General features: G+C 39.1%; 2 protein-coding genes and 1 pseudogene across 2 annotated transcripts; all 3 read left to right on the plus strand.

Annotated features, from left to right (window-relative positions):
* The first annotated feature begins 690 nt into the window (after positions 1-690).
* Positions 691-2,373, plus strand: LOC149110572 (adenosine receptor A2a-like). The gene has a single exon (XM_089292730.1). The coding sequence runs from the start codon at positions 758-760 to the stop codon at positions 1,685-1,687; it is 930 nt and encodes a 309-aa protein (XP_089148856.1). The 5' UTR covers positions 691-757; the 3' UTR covers positions 1,688-2,373.
* Positions 2,374-9,299: 6,926 nt separating this feature from the next.
* Positions 9,300-11,283, plus strand: LOC149110573 (melanocyte-stimulating hormone receptor-like). The gene has a single exon (XM_089292894.1). It carries the CDS (start codon positions 9,907-9,909, stop codon positions 10,834-10,836), a length of 930 nt encoding a protein of 309 aa, XP_089149020.1. The 5' UTR covers positions 9,300-9,906; the 3' UTR covers positions 10,837-11,283.
* A 185-nt stretch (positions 11,284-11,468) lies between these two features.
* Positions 11,469-12,911, plus strand: LOC149110574 (uncharacterized; annotated as a pseudogene).
* The last annotated feature ends 9,111 nt before the right edge of the window (positions 12,912-22,022 follow it).

Genomic DNA, 22,022 nt, shown 5'->3' on the forward strand with positions numbered 1-22,022 from the left:
GCTGTCAAGTCTGTTCAAACCTGAGCGACAACACTGGACATAATTCCTATACTCCTGAGTTAAAAGTTCTTTCACATTGCTTTATTGCTTATTGTGTGAATTAAACTTCAGGTCTCTTGGGTAATATACTTTTCTGAGACGGATTTGAGTTAAGTTTTCCAAGTAAATAGACGATTGGCCTGCGGCATATGTTTTCAGTAGATCGTTTGACACACGTCAAAACAAAAAAGCCAGCTCTGAAGGAGTCTTAACGGACTAGACCCATTTGAATATTTTACGTTAGCATGTAATTTTCGACCTTCAAGAGCCAATCATCGCCATAAACTTAAACCATTGCCCGCAAAGCTAAATAGTTTTAAGTATTCTTTCTTTGTAATTATAGTTAATGACTGGAATAATTTACCTAAAGATGTTGCGGAGGCAGAAAGTCTAAACATGTTCAAGAACAGGCTCAGATGCCATTTTACTAGTGTTTTAGAACATTTTTGAACTTTTTATTGTGAGTTTTATTCAGATGTAAATTTGCGTTTTTAATTATTTTGGGAGTCAGACTCGAAGGGAATAACCTCTTTTGTCTCCTTTTTACCTATCGTTCCATATGAATGTAAATTTGAATTTGAATTGTGAATAAACAGTAATGTATATAATATTATTCACATTCACGAAGGCGCCATATGCATTTAGGGCATGTAACCTGAGTGTCGACCTTGGGGGAAACATCTGTCATTAAAACTGCAGGTAACCATATCGTAGAATAATGGCGAGAGCAAACTTTACTGGAAGTGAGAAACACTCTCAACCTGTCGAACCACTGAGATGTTCGACTAACTTTGCTGATGGCTCATTCATATATTTTACAGCATTCAACATTTTTCTATCCATTACTGCATTCGTTGGGAATACTCTGATCCTAGTCGCCCTTCAAAAGGACTCTTCGCTTCATCCGCCGTCCAAACTCTTGCTTCGCTGTCTGGCAACAACTGATCTCTGTGTTGGTCTTATTACAGAACCTCTCTATGTTACCTATTTGATTTCCTTGGTTTACGAAGAATGGAATCCACTTTGCCGCTATGTATTAGTCTCATCTAATATAGCAGGCTATACTTTATCCGCAGTGTCTTTGTTGACAGTTACTGCAGTAAGCGTGGACAGACTTCTCGCCCTGTTGCTGAGCCTGAGGTACAGACAAAAGGTAACTTCGAAGCGAACATCCGTCATTGTTGTTATCTTTTGGGTTGTCTCTCTTGCTGCTGCTACATCGGACATCATAAGTCCTGTTATAAACTTTTGGTTTGTCGTTATAGGTATATTGCTTTGTGTAGCAGCCTCGTTCGTCTCCTACACAAAGATTTTCCTTGTACTCCGTCAACACCAAACTCGAGTGCAAGACCGACAACAACCGAGCCAAGCAATTTCACTGAATATAGCGCGATACAAGAAGGCAGTGTCCAGTGCACTATGGGTGCAGTTAGCATTATTTGCTTGTTATCTACCATATGGTATAGTAAGAGCTACGATTGATAATGGTAAGCTATCGCCATCCAGTTTTCTCGCTTGGGAACTTGCAAAGACTTTGGTTTACCTTAACTCGTCGTTAAACCCGTTTCTTTACTACTGGAAGGTTGGTGGAGTAAAACAAGCAATAAAGGAGACAATCAGACAAGCAGTTTGCTGTTTGTCGAGTTAGTTGTTTTCCAACTAATTCATTTGTTATCCTGTACGACGTAAAGCTAAACATAAAGATAGTTGAAAAAAGGAAAACAGATCAATGATGTATTTTCTTTTTGCTTAGTCTTATCGCAAGTAGCCTGGATTATTTTATAGTATTGAACTATTTTGAACACCGGAAGTATATAAAGCAAGGGAAAACATCTGCGGCACTTTTTCTTTTGTGTAGTTAAGCAAGACTTTCTTGATGCTGCGTTACCAAACAATAACACCGGACGTTTTAGTACATTAGTTCGACTGTTGAATGTCTATCTAAGTCTCATTTTTGACTTTATAGGATAGCTGCAGGAATTGTCTTATGAGCATATTTTTTTTCGCTTTATTGTTTGGTTGGAAATGCCTGGGCGCTCTAAGCTCACCTGCCAGTAAAACAGAAGCTTCTAATCTGAGGCAAAGGTTTTTTATTATAGGAATTGGTTCAAATACCTGTTTATGTTCGGCACGTTTAGATAATAATCTGAATAGGTTAATCATTTATGGCTTTGCGCGCGCAAGTGTTATGTTTTGAATGCTGTTTTTGCATTCTCTTTCACACCTAGTCCTCTCAAACTTATTACATGTAATAAGCAAAGATTAAATAATATTTTGCTATCATCTCTGTTAAAATTTGGGATTTAGTCTTAAATTATAAATGCCCAAACAAAAGTGTTTTTTCTGTTTTTATGGCTTTATTTGTGATTTTCATGAATTTACTTCGGTGAAATCTTCCAAAATTTTTACATCACATCGCTTCCAGCGGGATACGAATTTTAAACACGAAAAAAGTACGGTTTGTAAAGGCAGTTTTCTCGATATTTTCAAATTTATGTCCTTTACTAATCGTTAGCTTTGCGTGAGAAAAGACTGATCTGATTTCTATGTTTGAAAATTGAATAAATATGGAAAGTAGCAGCTGCACTGTAGTCTCTTCTATTTTGCAGATTGATAGCCGTGGCAAGCAATCATTATAACAAGGATTCAGCTGTCTGTCAAAATCAAACTTAAAAAGTTTATTTGTGTCCGACACAAGTATTGACTTTACTTTGAGGCGTGAGTCTGGGCTCTCAAAGAGTTTACAATAACTTGGAATGTGTTCTTGTAATAAGCATTAAACAATGCTAAAATGGGACATTTTTAATGCCTCACTGCTCCTTAACGAGCATGGGCACCCCCTTTTTTATTTTATAATTAAAGTTCTCATATGATAAATATTCAGTGGGTAAAGTTTGAACAAAAATCTATTGGCAGTTCTATTTCAGGGGAATTACCTTAAACTTGAGTGCTCGAAAATCGAAAAAAAAAAAACATTTTGCGTGTTGCCGGCTAGTTTTGTAAAGTTCTCATATGTCTCGAGTGCTTTCTCATCCTGGGTTTGCTGAGTGAAAAACATTATTGATTACATTTCTTTATACTCTCGATAGTATGCTTTACTTTTGGAATTGAACCAAATGGCAAAGTGTTTATAGACTGAAAGACGTGTGCCCAGTTTCTCGTATTGCGTGTGTAGTCTTTTGCTGTGCAATTGAGAAGGTCGTAATCTTTTAAGTTGTAACTTATCTTCCTACTTTTTTTTTTCTCCCAACCTGGTCACACAAATTCACAAAATTTCAATAGCGTTTTAGGACTACCGTGTGGTACGATATTTTTGCATGTTCTAATTTTTGTGATTTTTCCGCTTTTTTTCCACAATCCGCAAAAACAAGTTCCCGTGAAAAAAAGTTCCCATAAAAATTTCTCCGCAAAAATTTACTCTACTGACGGAATTATACGTACAAAACATCACATGTACAAACATCTCTATCGTTTCTATCGTCCCGGCAGAAACAAAATCAGGGGATATGCATCAAGTTGTACCTTAGTTTTTGCTGATCAATTTCCAGAGCAGTCAGTCACCCTCGCCAAGATGAAGTTGCTGGTTTTAAGACAAAGCAAACTCGAACTTGTGACGCAACTCGTAAATCATGGGTCAGGGGACGAGATTGCGACTCCAGGCTCACTCGTTTCGTCAAGCTTGCGCAGTAGGGACGAAAACTAGAGGAACGAGATTAGAAATCCGTTCCTTTGGTATTTCTAAATCTCGATAGAATACTCAATTGTAGGCACTGGACAATATTCGATAGCAGGTGGTACAAATTGCAATTGGAAGTGTTGAATTTCGATTACCAAATCGAAGTGAGTGTATTTTTTTTTTCTGTTTTATCCATTTTATCGCCCCGTTTTATTTACAGCATGTAAATGGAATTTCAGTATTAATGCCAGTTGCTCAGGGATCCCTCGCATCCGTTTAGAATATGAATAAAAGATTAACCTTCCTTTTTCGTGCGTGTTTTGTGTTTTGTGGCGGCCATTTTGAATTGTTTAATACGCGGTCTGCTATTGCGAGGTCTGGAACCGAAGTTACTGAAGTCTGGGACGGGCGGGAAAATTCGCAAATTCTCGGAGGGAGCCGATCGCTCATCGAGAATAATCTTAGAGCTTCGAGTAGGCTCCCAGCGATTTCCGTAATTTAGGTTCCAGGCCTCGCACTAGCATATCGCACGTATTAAATTCAAAATGGCCGTCACAAAACACAAAACACGCGCGATTATTCTAAACGGATGTGGGGCTCCCTGTGCCGATTGCAAACAAACGACATGAAAACGACAGGATTGGAAGATAATAACTATTTTCTATACCAACCCTTCAAGAGTCTTTCTTTAATATGAAAGGAATAATTGTCTTTACTGGCCTCTAGTTTTTTGTAACATAAATATATTCCTTACTGGAATTAGAAGATAGCTGCTGGATACCGAAAACACCGTCCCTATTTAGATATAAATATTTTCTCTTTTTCATGCTTTATTTTAAACCAAACAGAAGATGGACAACAGAAGACAAGATTGGAAAACAAAGAAGAATATTGGAAATTCGTTCTTTGGACAGTTATTCTAAATCTAGGTAGAATACTCAATTTTATGCACAGCATGATATTGGATATCAGGTGGTACAAATTGTAAATTAAAAGTGTGAATTTCGATCATCAAATCGAAGTGAGTTGTTTTCTTGTTATGTCTATTTTATCACGCCGTATTATTTTCGGCATGCAAATGCAAGTTTCAATATTAATGCCGACTGCAAACAAACGACAGGAAGATAGTAAATATTTTCTATACCACCAACAAATGAATTGTCTTAACTGACCTCCGTTTCTTTTTCAGACGAGTAGTATGAGAAGTATCATACAAGGAATTAAAATATAGCTGCTGGATGTGGATTGTTGTTTTTTAGCGTGTTTTTCCAGCAAAAACACTACGTCTTGTTAGTTATAAATATTCTCTCTACCTCGTCCTATATACTAAACCAAACAGGAGATGGTGTCCCTATGTTTTCTAATAAAATAATGCACTTTTAAGGTCTAGAAAAACTGCTAGACGAACTCTTGTTCCCCTTTTGCATCCACTAACAGTTTTTATAGACGTCAAACGAGTATTATTTCTTAGGCAACATGGAACACCATCTATTATTTGGTGAGGATAATCTGATCATTTCCTTGACTCCTGTTACCCTTACCCTCAATAATTCAGTATAAGAATAACAAGGTTATATCCTTCAAACCGCGGGAGCAGAAAAATAAGACGAAAATGCATACGTTAACTGGCTTGAGCGGGATACTGTTTTTGAAACAAACGTGTAGTGGACTCAACTTCCCATTCAGTACCAGGCTTGTTTCCCTCGGCTCCCTCGGTGACGTACGACTACCACCATATAAAAAAATACCCAAAATCTAACAATGTAGAAAAGCCAAACAAACATGACAATAAGTGTTACTAAAAATAGGAAATATAATTTACAATTCAGGATCGACTAAAACTTACCTTTTTTCATTTGATATGAATTGTAGGTCTTGTTGTTGTTGATAAACTTATAACAAAGACCAGTGTTGACTTCTAACTGTCAAAAAGGAATCAATAACGGAGCAAATGCCTTGTTACGTGCTTCATTTGAAAATGAAGGTAGCTGGCGTCAAATGAGCTGCTATTGTCTCGGACTATAATTTTGGACGAATAACAATAAATTAAATTTCAACTTTACAATTTCCATTTTGCTTACTTTGTTAGGAAACCGAAAACAAACTGAAGAGCTTTTTTCGTTAGAGATAGTCGTTGAAGAGGGGTGGCTGCTGGTGGAGGTTCAACTGAGTTTGCTGGTAACGCTTATGTATTGAAGGCCAGCGCCACTGTTTGCTAGTTTCATCTTAATTTTGTAGCAGTTGAAAATATTATAGTGACTGCGTGTTGACCTCTACCTCGATTAGGATCACAACCTTGTTCGTAGTGGGGTGGCTTGTGTCTTGCAATGACTGATAGAGCTATGTGGGCGGGGGTCTTGTATTCCTGGTAGGGTCAACCATGCCGAACGGGTCGAAGGATAGGAGCCAGACAAAGAGTGATCCCCTGGTCCTCCAGGCTGGGGGTTGGGCTGAGGGTTGATAACCCTCCCCCATAAAAAAAAATTTATAGATAGATTAGAGAAACCAGAAGCAGAGAGAATTTACTGCAACATCAAAGAGACGCTGTGGCCGTATCTCGTAAGAGGAAACCAATGACCCACGGGGACCAAACACAGCAGGACGCCCCCGGGCCACCTAGGCCACTACACCCTAATTACAAACTGAAAGTTGGCAACTGGAATGTTCGAATGCTTTACAGAAGTGGCAACATCGCACAGGCAGCAAGAGAGATGAAGAGGAAATGTATTGACATCGTGGGCATCAGCGAAACTTACTGGACGGGACAAGGAAAAGTGCAACTTGCAGAAGGAGAAACCACAGTTTACTCTGGAAGAGATGTTGACAACCACAGACAGGGAGTAAGTATATTGATGTCAAAAAGTACTGTTTGAGCTCTGATGGAGAACACCCCTATCAGCGAAAGAATAACTCAAGCCAGATACTATTCCAGATATATAAAGCTTACAGTCATTCATGTATACACACCCACAGACAATACAGAGGAACAAGCAAAGGATGAGTTATACACAAGATTGCAAGATGTTATACATGCTGCAGATAATCATGATATGATTATAGTTACTGGAGACATGAATGCTTAGGTTGGACACGAAAACCATAACCATGAAAGAGTGGTGGGAAAACACCGACTGGGCAGAGGGACGAGAATGGAGAAAGACTTTGTGAAATATATGATATGAAAGAGCTAGTTATTACAGGAACCCTGTTCCCGCACAAAACCATCCACAGAGCAACATGGGTGTCGCCTGATGGACAGACCAGGAATCAGATCGACCATGTCATCATGAACAAGCGATTTAGGAATTCAGTGAATAACACAAGAGTCTACGGGTCTGCAGATATTTAAAGTGATCATTATCTTGTGAGTACGACGATCACACTAAGGTCGAGGAAGGCACCGAGAGAAAAGGTTGAATGTAGAGTGAAGTATAACACGACTAAGTTGGAAAATGAGCAGGTGCTAAAGACATTTAAGAAAACTTACGTAATGGGTATCAGGCCTAGAGAATGAAGAACCAGAAGTTAAAGAAGAAGTAGAGAGACTTTCGGTGATGAAGAAGGCATACATAGAAGCAGCAGAAACAGTATTGGGTAGGACCATAGGCGAAGGCAGGGGAACAACAGACCAGGTTTTCATTCTGCGAAATATGATCGAGCAGACAAAAGAGTGGCAAGCTGCGCTCTGTTTGAACTTTATGGATTTTGAGAAAGCCTTTGATTCGATCCACAGGGAAAGTTTGTGGGAGATCATGGGGAGGTATTACATTCCGGAGAAAATAGTGAAAATGGTCAAAGTGTTTTACGATGGCTTCAGGTGCGCGGTGGTGGATAAGGGGGGAGATATGTGAAGGGTTCGACATTCGACCCACAACTGAGTAAAGCAAGGGTGAAATATGTCTGGATTCTTGTTCTTGATCATAATGGATTGGGTGACGAGAAGAACAGCTGGAAATGGCGCGAATGGCATTAGATGGAGGTTTACATCCAAACTTGATGACTTAGATTTCGCAGATGATATAGCTATAATTTCCTCTACCAAAAAGTAGATTCAAGAAAAAAACAACGAAGCTAGAAGAGGAAAGCAGTCGAGTGGGGCTCGACGTCAATACAGTTAAGACAAAGGTGATGAGGATCAATGCATGAAACCAAGATAAGATTGTAACCAATTAAATGGTTATCGAGGGCGCTGATGACTTTGTATACTTAGGAACGAACGTTTGTTAAAAAAGAGGTGGCATGAAAGACCTTAAGAACCTACTATCCAAAGCAACACGTGCGTTTATCAGACTGAAGAACATATGGAGTTCCAATAGCATCTCAAGGGTAAGAAAGTTGAGACTGTATAAGACACTGGTGCTGCCGGTACTGCTATACGAAAGCGAGACGTGGAAAATGAACAAGGGAGATGAAAGAGCTCGTGGGAGGAAACGAGAACGATCGCAGCAGACCGAGAAAAGTGGAGAACCTTTGTAAAGGCCCTATGTACCACGAAGTACGAGGAGGACAGGTGAAGGTGAAAGTGTGTTCGACTCCAAATGACTTGAAGGTTGTGGAGAGCAATTGATTAAGACTATTTGCAACTTTGGCTTTAACAAGATAAGTAAATTACTATTTCTTTCATTTTCTAACGAGAGAAAAAACGAGGGAAGACTGAGGCGAGGAAGCGCGAAACTTCTGGCCTCAGTCTCCCCGTTTTTTTTCTCTCTCTCTCGCCTGCCTATTTTTTCGCTCGTCCCCAACTACCGAGAGCCAGTAACAGACTACTCTCATCTGTGTACTCTCAGTGATGAACCTTACCTCGAGTACGGTTTGTTTTGGAAAGTTCATGTACAGCGAGCAGATTTTACTTCACTGTTGCCATGGTTTTAGTTCTTGACTCAACATCGAACGTGTTAATATAAAACCAAAGACTTCGCGCGGCAAAAGTTCCACGTGTCTCGATCAAAAACATTCAATTTATAAAAAATGTCACCTGTCGGCCAACTTGGTTCTGTATAGAGAAATACCATACCCCAGATTTTCAGTACAGTTCGTCGCCGTTACGGACCTTCCGGTCCACAAATAACGTGTACCGCTCTGTTGTGTTTTTGGTTTTTGTTTTGTTCTTATCATTGTCAGATCGTTTTTCAGAATAGCGTCTTAAGAATTATACACGTGATTGTGAGTCTGAAAAGCTGAAGCCAATTAACTAAAAACTGCATCGGCAATTCCAGGCGAATTTAGACATTTCTTGTTTTTACAATCAATTAATGACTTTGCGACACCTGCCATTTTGGGTTTAACTTATTGAGTATTATACGTTTTTTCTCATTAAAGCTATCTGCTCGTTAAAATATTGTGACGTCCCCGAAACATGAACCCGCGAAAATGCTAAAGACAAGCTTATTGAAGCCGAACGTTACGTTGGTTACTTTATTCGACATTTTAGCCCTCGGAAAAAAGTGCTCCTTTTGGTATTTATTTCGGTATCTCTAGCGTTTAGTAACTTTCCCTCAGGCTGTCAAGTCTGTTCAAACCTGAGCGACAACACTGGACATAATTCCTATACTCCTGAGTTAAAAGTTCTTTCACATTGCTTTATTGCTTATTGCATGAATTAAACTTCGGGTCTCTTGGGTAATATACTTTTCTGAGACGGATTTGAGTTAAGTTTTCCAAGTAAATAGACGATTGGCCTGCGGCATATGTTTTCAGCAGATCGTTTGACACACGTCAAAGCAAAAAAAGCCAGCTCTGAAGGAGTCTTAATGGACTAGACCCATTTGAATATTTGAATAGTTTTAAGTATTCTTTCTTTGTAAATATAGTTAATGACTGGAATAATTTACCTAAAGACGTTGCGGAGGCAGAAAGTCTGAACATGTTCAAGAACAGGCTCAGATGCCATTTTACTAGTGTTTTAGAACATTTTTGAACTTTTTATTGTGAGTTTTATTCAGATGTAAATTTGCGTTTTTAATTATTTTGGGAGTCAGACTCGAAGGGGATAACCTCTTTTGTCTCCTTTTTACCTTTCATTCCATATGAATGTAAATTTGAATTTGAATTGTGAATAAACAGTAATGAATAGAATATTATTCACATTCACGAAGGTGCCATGTCCATTTAGAGCATATGCATGTAACCTGAGTGTCGACCTTGGGGGAAACATCTGTCATTAAAACTGCAGGTAACCATATCGTAGAATAATGGCGAGAGCAAACTTTACTGGAAGTGAGAAACACTCTCAACCTGTCGAACCACTGAGATGTTCGACTAACTTTGCTGATGGCTCATTCATATATTTTACAGCATTCAACATTTTTCTATCCATTACTGCATTCGTTGGGAATACTCTGATCCTAGTCGCCCTTCAAAAGGACTCTTCGCTTCATCCGCCGTCCAAACTCTTGCTTCGCTGTCTGGCAACAACTGATCTCTGTGTTGGTCTTTTTACAGAACCTCTCTATGTTACCTATTTGCTATCGCTGGTTTCCGAAGAAAGAGATCCACTTTGTCGCTACGCTTTAATCTCATCTAATATAGTAGGTTATAGTTTATCCGCAGTGTCTTTGTTGACAGTGACTGCAATAAGCATGGACAGACTTCTCGCCCTGTTGTTGGGCCTGAGTTACAGACAAGTGGTAACTTCGAAGCGAACACGTGTTACTGTAGTAATCTTTTGGGTTATTTCCTCTGCTGCTGCTGCATCGTATCTTATAACTCCCCTTATAACCTTTTGGTGTGGCTCTATAGGGGTATTGCTTTGTGCAGCAACTTCGTTCGTCTCCTACACAAAGATTTTCCTTGTACTCCGTCAACACCAAACTCGAGTGCAAGACCGACAACAACCGAGCCAAGCAATTTCACTGAACATAGCGCGATACAAGAAGGCAGTGTCCAGTGCACTATGGGTGCAGTTAGCATTATTTGCTTGTTATCTACCATATGGTATAGTAAGAGCTACGATTGATAATGGTAAGCTATCGCCATCCAGTTTTCTCGCTTGGGAACTTGCAAAGACTTTGGTTTACCTTAACTCGTCGTTAAACCCGTTTCTTTACTACTGGAAGGTTGGTGGAGTAAAACAAGCAATAAAGGAGACAATCAGACAAGCAGTTTGCTGTTTGTCGAGTTAGTTGTTTTCCAACTAATTCATTTGTTATCCTGTACGACGTAAAGCTAAACATAAAGATAGTTGAAAAAAGGAAAACAGATCAATGATGTATTTTCTTTTTGCTTAGTCTTATCGCAAGTAACCTGGATTATTTTATAGTATTGAACTATTTTGAACACCGGAAGTATATAAAGCAAGGGAAAACATCTGCGGCACTTTTTCTTTTGTGTAGTTAAGCAAGACTTTCTTGATGCTGCGTTACCAAACAATAACACCGGACGTTTTAGTACATTAGTTCGCTTGTTGAATGTCTATCTAAGTCTCATTTTTGACTTTATAGGAAAGCTGACAACATATTTAGTGCATGAACAGAACCTTGTACTATTCAGATTATTATCTAAACGTGCCAAACATAAACAGGTATTTAAACCAATTCCTATAATAAAAAACCTTTGCCGTCAGATTAGAAGTTTCTGTTTTACTGGCAGGTGAGCTTAGAGCGCACATTTCCAACCAAACAATAAAGCGAAAAAAATATGCTCATAAGACAATTCCTGCAGTAAAGTATAGTTTGGTGACACTTCCAACCAACAAATGATTGTTTCAAAAATATGTTATCGAACCTGTCGCTGTCTAATGTTTCGTTTATTTATTTTTTTCGGGCCTTGCTTTGAAAGTAGTGTAAGCCAGTTGGCGAACCCCACGAGGTCTCCTATTGTCTCCTATGTCTGGAGGTGTGTTGAGGTGATTCCTCACGTTTGCATTGCGCATCCTTACTGCGCATAATTTATGGCGTCATTAGCGCGCATTCGCGCACGCGCACATTGAAAACATGGCGGATTTGCCTTGATATTGAGTTCTGTCAGTTGAAAAATGGCTATAGCTCACTAACGAGCTCGGGCACCCCAAATTTTTTTTTTCCAGTCATTTTAATCAACTAATTATTAGCTTTGCGTGAGAAAAGACTGATCTGACCAAAGGAAAACACAAGAGAGGAGAACGTGGCTCTGTCGAAGAAGACCAACAAGGATCCAAACGTGCGAACATGGCGGACGCCGAGCTTCAAATAACGTCTAAGGTTAACAATGACGAAGCGCTGTCTGGCGCCAACGAGCAAGAAACCGCATCAAAGGCTAGTGCCGTGGAGACTAATCTTTTAGAACTAAAGGAAATGCTGGTTGACATTCAGATTACGGTCTCCAATATTCTTCGTGAAAACTCAAAACTCGCCAACGAGGTCGCTGAGCTACGGAACGTCTCCTTACAGCAGAAAGGTGAGCTTACCAACGTTAAAACCGCCTTAGCCAAGTCTCAGAAACAACAAGACGATTTGGAAATTCAGCTAGCCGCAGCGAGAAAAAAAAATCAACAACCAAGAAGCAGAAATCGCAGAATTATACGATCTCCAAGACGCACTGGAACAATATACTACAAAAAACTCACTCGAAATCCACGGAGTCCCGGAATCCACGTACGCCTCAACCGAGGAGGTTGTCCTTAAGCTCGCCAAGGCTTTAGACGTGGATATAAATCCAAACGACATCGAAATATCACACAAGCTCCACCTGAAAGGTGTAAAACCAATTATTGTAAAGTTTCAAAGCCATAAAGCGAAAACAAGAATGTACAACGGGAGAGCCAAGTTGAAACATGTCCGCGTCTCTGACCTATATCCCGACTCAACAGAGGCAACTAGAGCAGAATCAGGACGAATCTACCTAAACGAGAACCTAACATCCTACAAGCGGGATATCCTTAAACAGGCGAACCAAAAGCGAAAGGATGGTTTGTTGACATCCGTATGGTCAATGGACGGGGAAATATTCGTCAAAACCTCCCCGGAGGAAGCCCGATCAGAATCTATGAAAAAACTGACCTGGAGAATCTCTAAGGTAACCACAGTAGTATGATGTACTCTTAGACTTGTAGGTGGGGACAGGAACCAGGTGCCCGAGAGGCCAGAAGGAAAACTCTTAAATAAGTTTTTGTTTACTTTTTTTTTCTTTTCGTGTTCGCTTTGTTTCTTTATTAATTTACCATAATTTTCAGTTTTCTGCATGTCTAACAAGCTAACTTCTGACATTACATCGTTAAACGTAAGAGGATTAAGAGAGCAAAGTAAAAGGAGGAGTATTTTTTCGTACCTTAAAGATCAAAAATCGAAACTCTATTTTCTACAAGAAACATATTCTGAGGTGAACGATGAAACTATTTGGAGAAATGAATGGGGAGGTAAAATATTCTTTTCCCATGGCACCAAACACAGCAAAGGTGTTTGCATTCTGATCCATCCCTCGGTGCAAGACAAAATCGAGTATTCTTTCAGCGACAAGTTCGGAAGAATCGTGTTAATTACTATTGTTATCAATTCTTTAAGCTATCGCTCTGCAATATCTACGCCCCAGACAATCAAGGTGAACAACTAGAATTTTTGCAAGAACTAAATAATTGTCTTATAGACAAATCAGAACTGACTACACTGATCGTAGGTGGCGACTGGAATTGCACTTGATCAAAGAATGATAAAATTGGTGGCAAGCCCTGGAAAGTAACCAATTATAGAAATTTAGTCCTGACTACTATGGATATACTGGATCTCGTGGACATTCAAAGAGAACGACATCCAAAATTGCGCAAGTATTCTTACGAATCTAAGGTTTTAAAAGTAAAATCCAGGATAGACTTTTTTTTGGTGGCCAAAAACTTAACACAATTCGTCAAAAAGAGTGAAATCTATCCTGCTATAGCGCCTGATCATAAAGCAATTTACATATCATTGTCTTTGTCTAATGAAACACCTAGAGGACGCCGACTCTGGAAATTTAATAATTCTCTGTTGAATAATGAAGATTATGTCAACAAAATACGTAAAACATATTTTCAAACTTGCTCTTATTACTCCAAGTTAACCGACAAACGGCTTTTTTGGGAGATGCTCAAAATGGAAATTAGAGCAGCAAGCATCTCTTTCGGCAAAAATTTAGCAAAATTAACTAATTGTAGGGAAATGGAAATAACACGTCGACCTCAGGTGTTAGATGAGTTCATTTGTAATAATTCAGTTTCATTCCAGGTCTTAAACGAATTTGATGATCCCAAAACAGAACTTCAAACAATATACACCAAGAAGGGAAACGCAGCAATCTTTAGATCAAAGTATAGATGGGTGGAAAAAGGTGAGCGCCCCACCAAATACTTTTTTAACTTAGAGAGAAGAAACTACAATAAAAAGACTATATCTCAACTACGGATGGAGGATGAAACGATTATTAAAAGCGAGACCCAGGTTTTAGGCGCTATTGAAAACTACTTTAACGATTTATACACATCAGCATCTAGCGCAACACAGGAGGAATACGATAGCTTTATTCAGGAATTGCGCGTGCCTAAGCTTTCTGATGAAGAGCGAGATGAACTCGAAGGCCTTTTAACGTACGACGAATGTAAACAGGTTTTAGAAACTTTCCAAAATGACAAGTCACCAGGCGAGGATGGTTTTACGGTAGAATTTTATAATTTTTTTTTCGAACTGCTAGGACATAACCTCGTCGAAAGCTTCAATGAAGCTTATGAAACAAATGAGCTTTCCATCTCCCAAAGAAGAGGCATCATTACTCTTACACCAAAGGAGGACGACTCCCTGTTAGATTTATCGAACTGGCGACCAATAACTTTACATAATGTTTAGAGGAAAAGGTTGTTGTTATTCATCGTGGTAGATGCAATAATAAAGTGTATTATCGTACAGAAGATCTTTTGTACAGAAGATCACAAAGGCACGAACAACCCCAAGAAGAGAACCTGTCGCGGAATTTAAATCCACCGCCGTTTTACCTTATGTCCAAGGAGTTTCGGAGTCTCTCCGCCGCTGCCTAGAACAACAAGGCATTCGCACCGTCTTTAAGTCCGACACGACACTTCGGTCACACTTAGTGCGACCAAAGGACACCGTCAACCCGGCTAAACAAGATGGTGTTGTCTACAGGATTCCCTGTGAGTGCGGCAAAGTCTACATCGGGGAAACAGGGAGATCTATGCAGGAGAGGATCAAAGAACACGACAGGGATATACGACTCGCCCGAACCCAGACCTCCGCCGTTTCTGAACACACCCACGAGACCGGCCACTATCCTATCTGGAATGAGGTCAAGCTTATTGATCGAGATCCTCACTGGTACACACGTAGGGTCAAGGAAGCTATTCACATAAGACTTCACCCTAACAACATCAACAGGGATAGTGGAATTGAAATTCCTGAAGCATGGATACCCACGATCAAGAAACACAACAACAGGAGAACGGTACAACAGCGGACCACTGAGGGAACAGCTACTCGCCGGAATAATGGAACAATAGGAGGATCGAAATGCACCAATCACAGCCGACCTTTGTGATATAAATGATACCGTGCAATCAGTCGACCTTATCGCCTGAAGAAGACTAGCAGTAAGCAGTCGAAACGTCGCGATCTACATCTCAAGTGACTACATCGTGAGACAAACGATAATACACTTTATTATTTTTACTTAATGTTGATTGCAAGATAGCAACTAAGGCCATAGCTTGGAGAATAGAAGCTTCGCTGCCAAAGCTAGTAAACTCAGACCAAACCGGGTTTATAAAAGGGCGTTATATCGGGGAAAATATCCGCCTCATAATTGACATTATGGAATATACTAAGAGGCATAACATCCCAGGCATTCTAGTGTCTCTAGACTTCAGAAAAGCTTTTGACTCACTTGAATGGCCCTTTGTAATGAGAACACTGGATGTCTTCAATTTCGGTACGAGTATTCAAAAATGGGTTAGCACCTTTTATACCAACATAGAGAGTGCAGCATTAAACAATGGTTTTTTGACAAACTGGTTTCGGCCGTCTAGAGGAGTCCGTCAGGGGTGCCCACTATCCCCGTATTTGTTTATTCTTTCAGCAGAAATAATGGCCAATAAAATCCGACAAGATCTACACGTCAAAGGAATTGAAATATTAGGAAAAGAACTGAAATTGAGCCAGTATGCAGATGATACAAATCTTTTGTGTACTGACCTGGCCTCTGTCGAAAAGGCCTTAGAAATAATCGATAACTTTGGTACGCTAGCGGGCCTTAAATTAAACCGGAAGAAAACAAAAGCGCTCTGGTTGGGAAAATTGAAAAATAATAAGGGCAATCCATTACAACTGAAATGGCTGCATAACCCGGTTATAATCTTAGGAATCCATGTCTCGTACGACGAAAAGGGAAATAACCAACATAATTTCAACCACAAGTTACAAAAATTGCAAACAAATCTGGACCTATGGAGGGCACGTGACCTTACACTATTTGGGAGAGTACTAATCATAAAATCTCTGGCACTATCACAACTCGTTTACTCAGCATCAAATCTCAATGTACCTCAAGAAACAATACCAATAATCAAAACAAAACTGTTTAGATTTCTATGGAAAAACAAAAAAGACAAAATAAAAAGGGAAGGGCTCTATCAAGATCGAGATAAAGGGGGTATACGTATGATCGATGTAGAAACTATGATAAAGGCACTGAGGTTAGCTTGAATTCCGAGACTTTTCGCACCGGGAAGAAAAAACTGGAAAACTGTTCCAAAGCATTATCTAGGAAAATACGGCGGTCTGAGCTTTCTTTTAAGATGTAACTACGACACAAAATATATCGACAGTTTGCCATCATTTTATAAAGACATTTTAAAGTTTTTTTAATGAATTGAAAACCTTGTATAACTATGACAGAGGACAAGATATGATCGTATTCAATAACAAAGAAATCCTCGTTGGAGGGAAGCCCATTTTCATCAGCGAATGGCTTAACAACAACATTCTTTTTATACAAGACCTGTTGAACGGCAAAGGCCAGTTTATGTCTTATCAAGAATTTAAAAACAAATTCACTTGCAAAACAAACTTTCTCCAATTTTATCAAGTTGTAAGTGCGATACCGAAGCATCTAGCCACAAAAGCGAAAAACACATTACCACCAGAAAGCGAACCATACATCGAGAACAACCGCCTTTTCCAACTAGATGACTTGACAGAAATTAACTTAGTCAAAGCCAAAACTAGGGACTTCTATTGTTTAATTAACAAAAAAATTCACACGAGGTGTCAAACTGGCCCAACGAAATGGAACCAAACCATGCAGTTGGATGGGGAGACATGGAAAAAAATATTTTCCTCGCTGAAAAACATTTGTAAGGAAACAAAATTAAAAGAATTTATTCATAGAATTGTTGTAACAAAAAAGGAACTTTTTAGATACGGAATCAAAACGGATGATGAATGCCTCTATTGCGCTGAACATGATTCAATTGATCACACAATTTAATGATTGCGAATTTGTTAGGAGTTTTGTTAAAAATGTCATCGACTGGTTTAATGCTGTCAATAATTCGAATTTTAGTCCAACAATAGAAGAAAAACTATTTGGCATCACGCCCGGCCCACACGATAAAACATTATTAAAGAAATTTAATTATACGATCTTGTTTATGAGATTCTACATTTACACTTGTAAGATGCAAAACAAAGCTATTCACCTCTCCACTTTCATTGATAAAGTGTTAACAAAATACAGAATAGAACATCTCTCTTAATAATTAAATAGGAAAAAACACCCCTCCTCCAAAGCATCATAAGTGACATGCACTTGTATACACACCTATTTCACTTAAATATTATAATTGGCACTAGTAACGATGTAAATACTGTACTTGTAAACACACTTATATTATATTATATTATATCATATTATATTATATTATATTACTTATATATTATAATTAGCACTTGTAATAATGTAAATACCGCTCTTGTAACAATGTAAATACTGTACTTGTAAACTCACCTACATCACTTATATATTATAATTAGCACTTGTAACAACGTCAATACTGCACTTGTAATTACACTTATATTACCTATACAAAATAATTAGCACTTGTAACAATGTACCTGTAAGCACATGCAGATAACAAATAAATTAAATTAAAAAAAATGAGTCTGGGCTCACAAAGAGTTTACAATAACTTGGAATGTGTTCTTGTAATAAGCATTAAACAATGCTAAAATGGGACATTTTAAATGCCTCACTGCTCCTTAACGAGCATGGGCACCCCCTTTTTTATTTTATGATTAAAGTTCTCATATGATAAATATTCCGTGGGTAAAGTTTGAACAAAAATCTATGGGCGGTTTTATTTCAGGGGAATCACCTTAAACTCGAGTGCTCCAATATCGAAAAAAAAAAAAAAAATTTTGCGTGTTGCTAGCTAGTTTTGTAAAGTTCTCATATGTCTCGAGTGCTTTCTCATCCTGGGTTTACTGAGTAAAAACATTATTGATTACATTTCTTTATACTCTCTATAGTATGCTTTACTTTTGCAATTGAACCAAATGGCAAAGTGTTTATAGACTGAAAGACATGTGTGTCCAGTTTCTCGCATTGCGTGTGTAGTCTTTTGCTGTACAACTGAGAAGGTTTATCGCTCCGTCTTATTTACAGCATGTAAATGGAATTTCAGTATTAATGCCAGTTGCTCAGGGATCCCTCATATCCGTTTAGAATATGAATAAAAGATTAACCTTCCTTTTTCGCGCGTGTTTTGTGTTTTGTGGCGGCCATTTTGAATTGTTTAATACGCGGTCTGCTATTGCGAGGTCTGGAACCGAAGTTACTGAAGTCTGGGACGGGCGGGAAAATTCGCCAATTCTCGGAGGGAGCCGATCGCTCACCGAGAATAATCTTAGAGCTTCGAGTAGGCTCCCAGCGATTTCCGTAATTTAGGTTCCAGGCCTCGCACTAGCATATCGCACGTATTAAATTCAAAATGGCCGCCACAAAACACAAAACACGGGCGATTATTCTAAACGGATGTGGGGCTCCCTGTGTCGATTGCAAACAAACGACATGAAAACGACAGGATTGAAAGATAGTAACTATTTTCTATACCAACCCTTCAAGAGTCTTTCTTTAATATGAAAGGAATAATTGTCTTTACTGGCCTCTACTTTTTTGTAACATAAGTATATTCCTTACTGGAATTAGAAGATAGCTGCTGGATACCAAAAACACCGTCCCTATTTAGATATAAATATTTTCTCTTTTTCATGCTTTACTCTAAACCAAACAGAAGATGGACAACAGAAGACAAGATTGGAAAACAAAGAAGAATATTGGAAATTCGTTCTTTGGACAGTTATTCTAAATCTAGGTAGAATACTCAATTTTATGCACAGCATAATATTGGATATCAGGTGGTACAAATTGTAAATTAAAAGTGGGAATTTCGATCATCAAATCGAATTGAGTGGTTTTCTTGTTATGTCTATTTTATCACGCCGTATTATTTTCGGCATGCAAATGGAAGTTTCAATATTAATGCCGACTGCAAACAAACGACAGGAAGTTAGTAAGTATTTTCTATACCACCAACAGATGAATTGTCTTAACTGACCTCCGTTTCTTTTTCAGACGAGTAGTATGAGAAGTATCATATAAGGAATTAAAATATAGCTGCTGGATGTGGATTGTTGTTTTTCAGCGTGTTTTTCCAGCAAAAACACTGCGTCTTGTTAGTTATAAATATTCTCTCTACCTCGTCCTGTATGCTAAACCAAACAGGAGATGGTGTCCCTATGTTTTCTAATAAAATAATGCACTTTTAAGGTCTAGAAAAACTGCTAGACGAACTCTTGTTCCCCTTTTGCATCCACTAACAGTTTTTATAGACGTCAAACGAGTATTATTTCTTAGGCAACATGGAACACCATCTATTATTTGGTGAGGATAATCTGATCATTTCCTTGACTCCTGTTACCCTTACTCTCAATAATTCAATATAAGAATAACAAGGTTATATCCTTCAAACCGCGGGAGCAGAAAAATAAGACGAAAATACATACGTTAACTGGCTTGAGCGGGATACTGTTTTTGAAACAAACGTGTAGTGGACTCAACTTCCCATTCAGTAGCAGGCTTGTTTCCCTCGGCTCCCTCGGTGACGTACGACTACCACCAAATAAAAAAATACCCAATATATAAAAAATCTAACAATGTAGAAAAGCCAAACAAACATGACAATAAGTGTTACTAAAAATAGGAAATATAATTTACAATTCAGGATCGACTAAAACTTACCTTTTTTCATTTGGTATAAATTGTAGGTCTTGTTATTGTTGATAAACTTATAACAAAGACCAGTGTTGACTTCTAACTGTCAAAAAGGAATCAATAACGGAGCAACAGCCTTGTTACGCGCTTCATTTGAAAATGAAGGTAGCTGGCGTCAAATGAGCTGCTATTGTCTCGGACTATAATTTTGGACGAATAACAATAAATTAAATTTCAACTTTACAATTTCCATTTTGCTTACTTTGTTAGGAAACCGAAAACAAACTGAAGAGCTTTTTTCGTTAGAGATAGTCGTTGAAGAGGGGTGGCTGCTGGTGGAGGTTCAACTGAGTTTGCTGGTAACGCATATGTATTGAAGGCCAGCGCCACTGTTTGCTAGTTTCATCTTAATTTTGTAGCAGTTGAAAATATTATAGTGACTGCGTGTTGACCTCTACCTCGATTAGGATCACAACCTTGTTCGTAGTGGGGTGGCTTGTGTCTTGCAATGACTGATAGAGCTATGTGGGCGGGGGTCTTGTATTCCTGGTAGGGTCAACCATGCCGAACGGGTCGAAGGATAGGAGCCAGACAAAGAGTGATCCCCTGGTCCTCCAGGCTGGGGGTTGGGCTGAGGGTTGATAACCCTCCCCCATAAAAAAAAATTATAAATAGATTAGAGAAACCAGAAGCAGAGAGAATTTACTGCAACATCAAAGAGACGCTGTGGCCGTATCTCGTAAGAGGAAACCAATGACCCACGGGGACCAAACACAGCAGGACGTCCCCGGGCCACCTAGGCCGCTACACCCTAATTACAAACTGAAAGTTGGCAACTGGAATGTTCGAATGCTTTACAGAAGTGGCAACATCGCACAGGCAGCAAGAGAGATGAAGAGGAAATGTATTGACATCGTGGGCATCAGCGAAACTTACTGGACGGGACAAGGAAAAGTGCAACTTGCAGAAGGAGAAACCACAGTTTACTCTGGAAGAGATGTTGACAACCACAGACAGGGAGTAAGTATATTGATGTCAAAAAGTACTGTTTGAGCTCTGATGGAGAACACCCCTATCAGCGAAAGAATAACTCAAGCCAGATACTATTCCAGATATATAAAGCTTACAGTCATTCATGTATACACACCCACAGACAATACAGAGGAACAAGCAAAGGATGAGTTATACACAAGATTGCAAGATGTTATACATGCTGCAGATAATCATGATATGATTATAGTTACTGGAGACATGAATGCTTAGGTTGGACACGAAAACCATAACCATGAAAGAGTGGTGGGAAAACACCGACTGGGCAGAGGGACGAGAATGGAGAAAGACTTTGTGAAATATATGATATGAAAGAGCTAGTTATTACAGGAACCCTGTTCCCGCACAAAACCATCCACAGAGCAACATGGGTGTCGCCTGATGGACAGACCAGGAATCAGATCGACCATGTCATCATGAACAAGCGATTTAGGAATTCAGTGAATAACACAAGAGTCTACGGGTCTGCAGATATTTAAAGTGATCATTATCTTGTGAGTACGACGATCAAACTAAGGTCGAGGAAGGCACCGAAAGAAAAGGTTGAATGTAGAGTGAAGTATAACACGACTAAGTTGGAAAATGAGCAGGTGCTAAAGACATTTAAGAAAACTTACGTAATGGGTATCAGGCCCTAGAGAATGAAGAACCAGAAGTTAAAGAAGAAGTAGAGAGACTTTCGGTGATGAAGAAGGCATACATAGAAGCAGCAGAAACAGTATTGGGCAGGACTATAGGAGAAGGCAGGGGAACAACAGACCAGGTTTTCATTCTGCGAAATATGATCGAGCAGACAAAAGAGTGGCAAGCTGCGCTCTGTTTGAACTTGATGGATTTTGAGAAAGCCTTTGATTCGATCCACAGGGAAAGTTTGTGGGAGATCATGGGGAGGTATTACATTCCGGAGAAAATAGTGAAAATGGTCAAAGTGTTTTACGATGGCTTCAGGTGCGCGGTGGTGGATAAGGGGGGAGATATGTGAAGGGTTCGACATTCGACCCACAACTGAGTAAAGCAAGGGTGAAATATGTCT

The sequence above is a fragment of the Orbicella faveolata genome, unplaced genomic scaffold (genome assembly GCF_042242905.1).
Source record: "Orbicella faveolata isolate gen_17 unplaced genomic scaffold, um_ofav_v1 contig_24, whole genome shotgun sequence".
Lineage (NCBI taxonomy): Eukaryota > Metazoa > Cnidaria > Anthozoa > Scleractinia > Merulinidae > Orbicella > Orbicella faveolata.

What these genes read in the sequence shown, in the direction of transcription:
- LOC149110572 (XM_089292730.1), top strand. Translation starts at nt 758, where the DNA reads ATGGCGAGAGCAAACTTTACTGGAAGTGAGAAACACTCTCAACCTGTC.
- LOC149110573 (XM_089292894.1), top strand. Translation starts at nt 9,907, where the DNA reads ATGGCGAGAGCAAACTTTACTGGAAGTGAGAAACACTCTCAACCTGTC.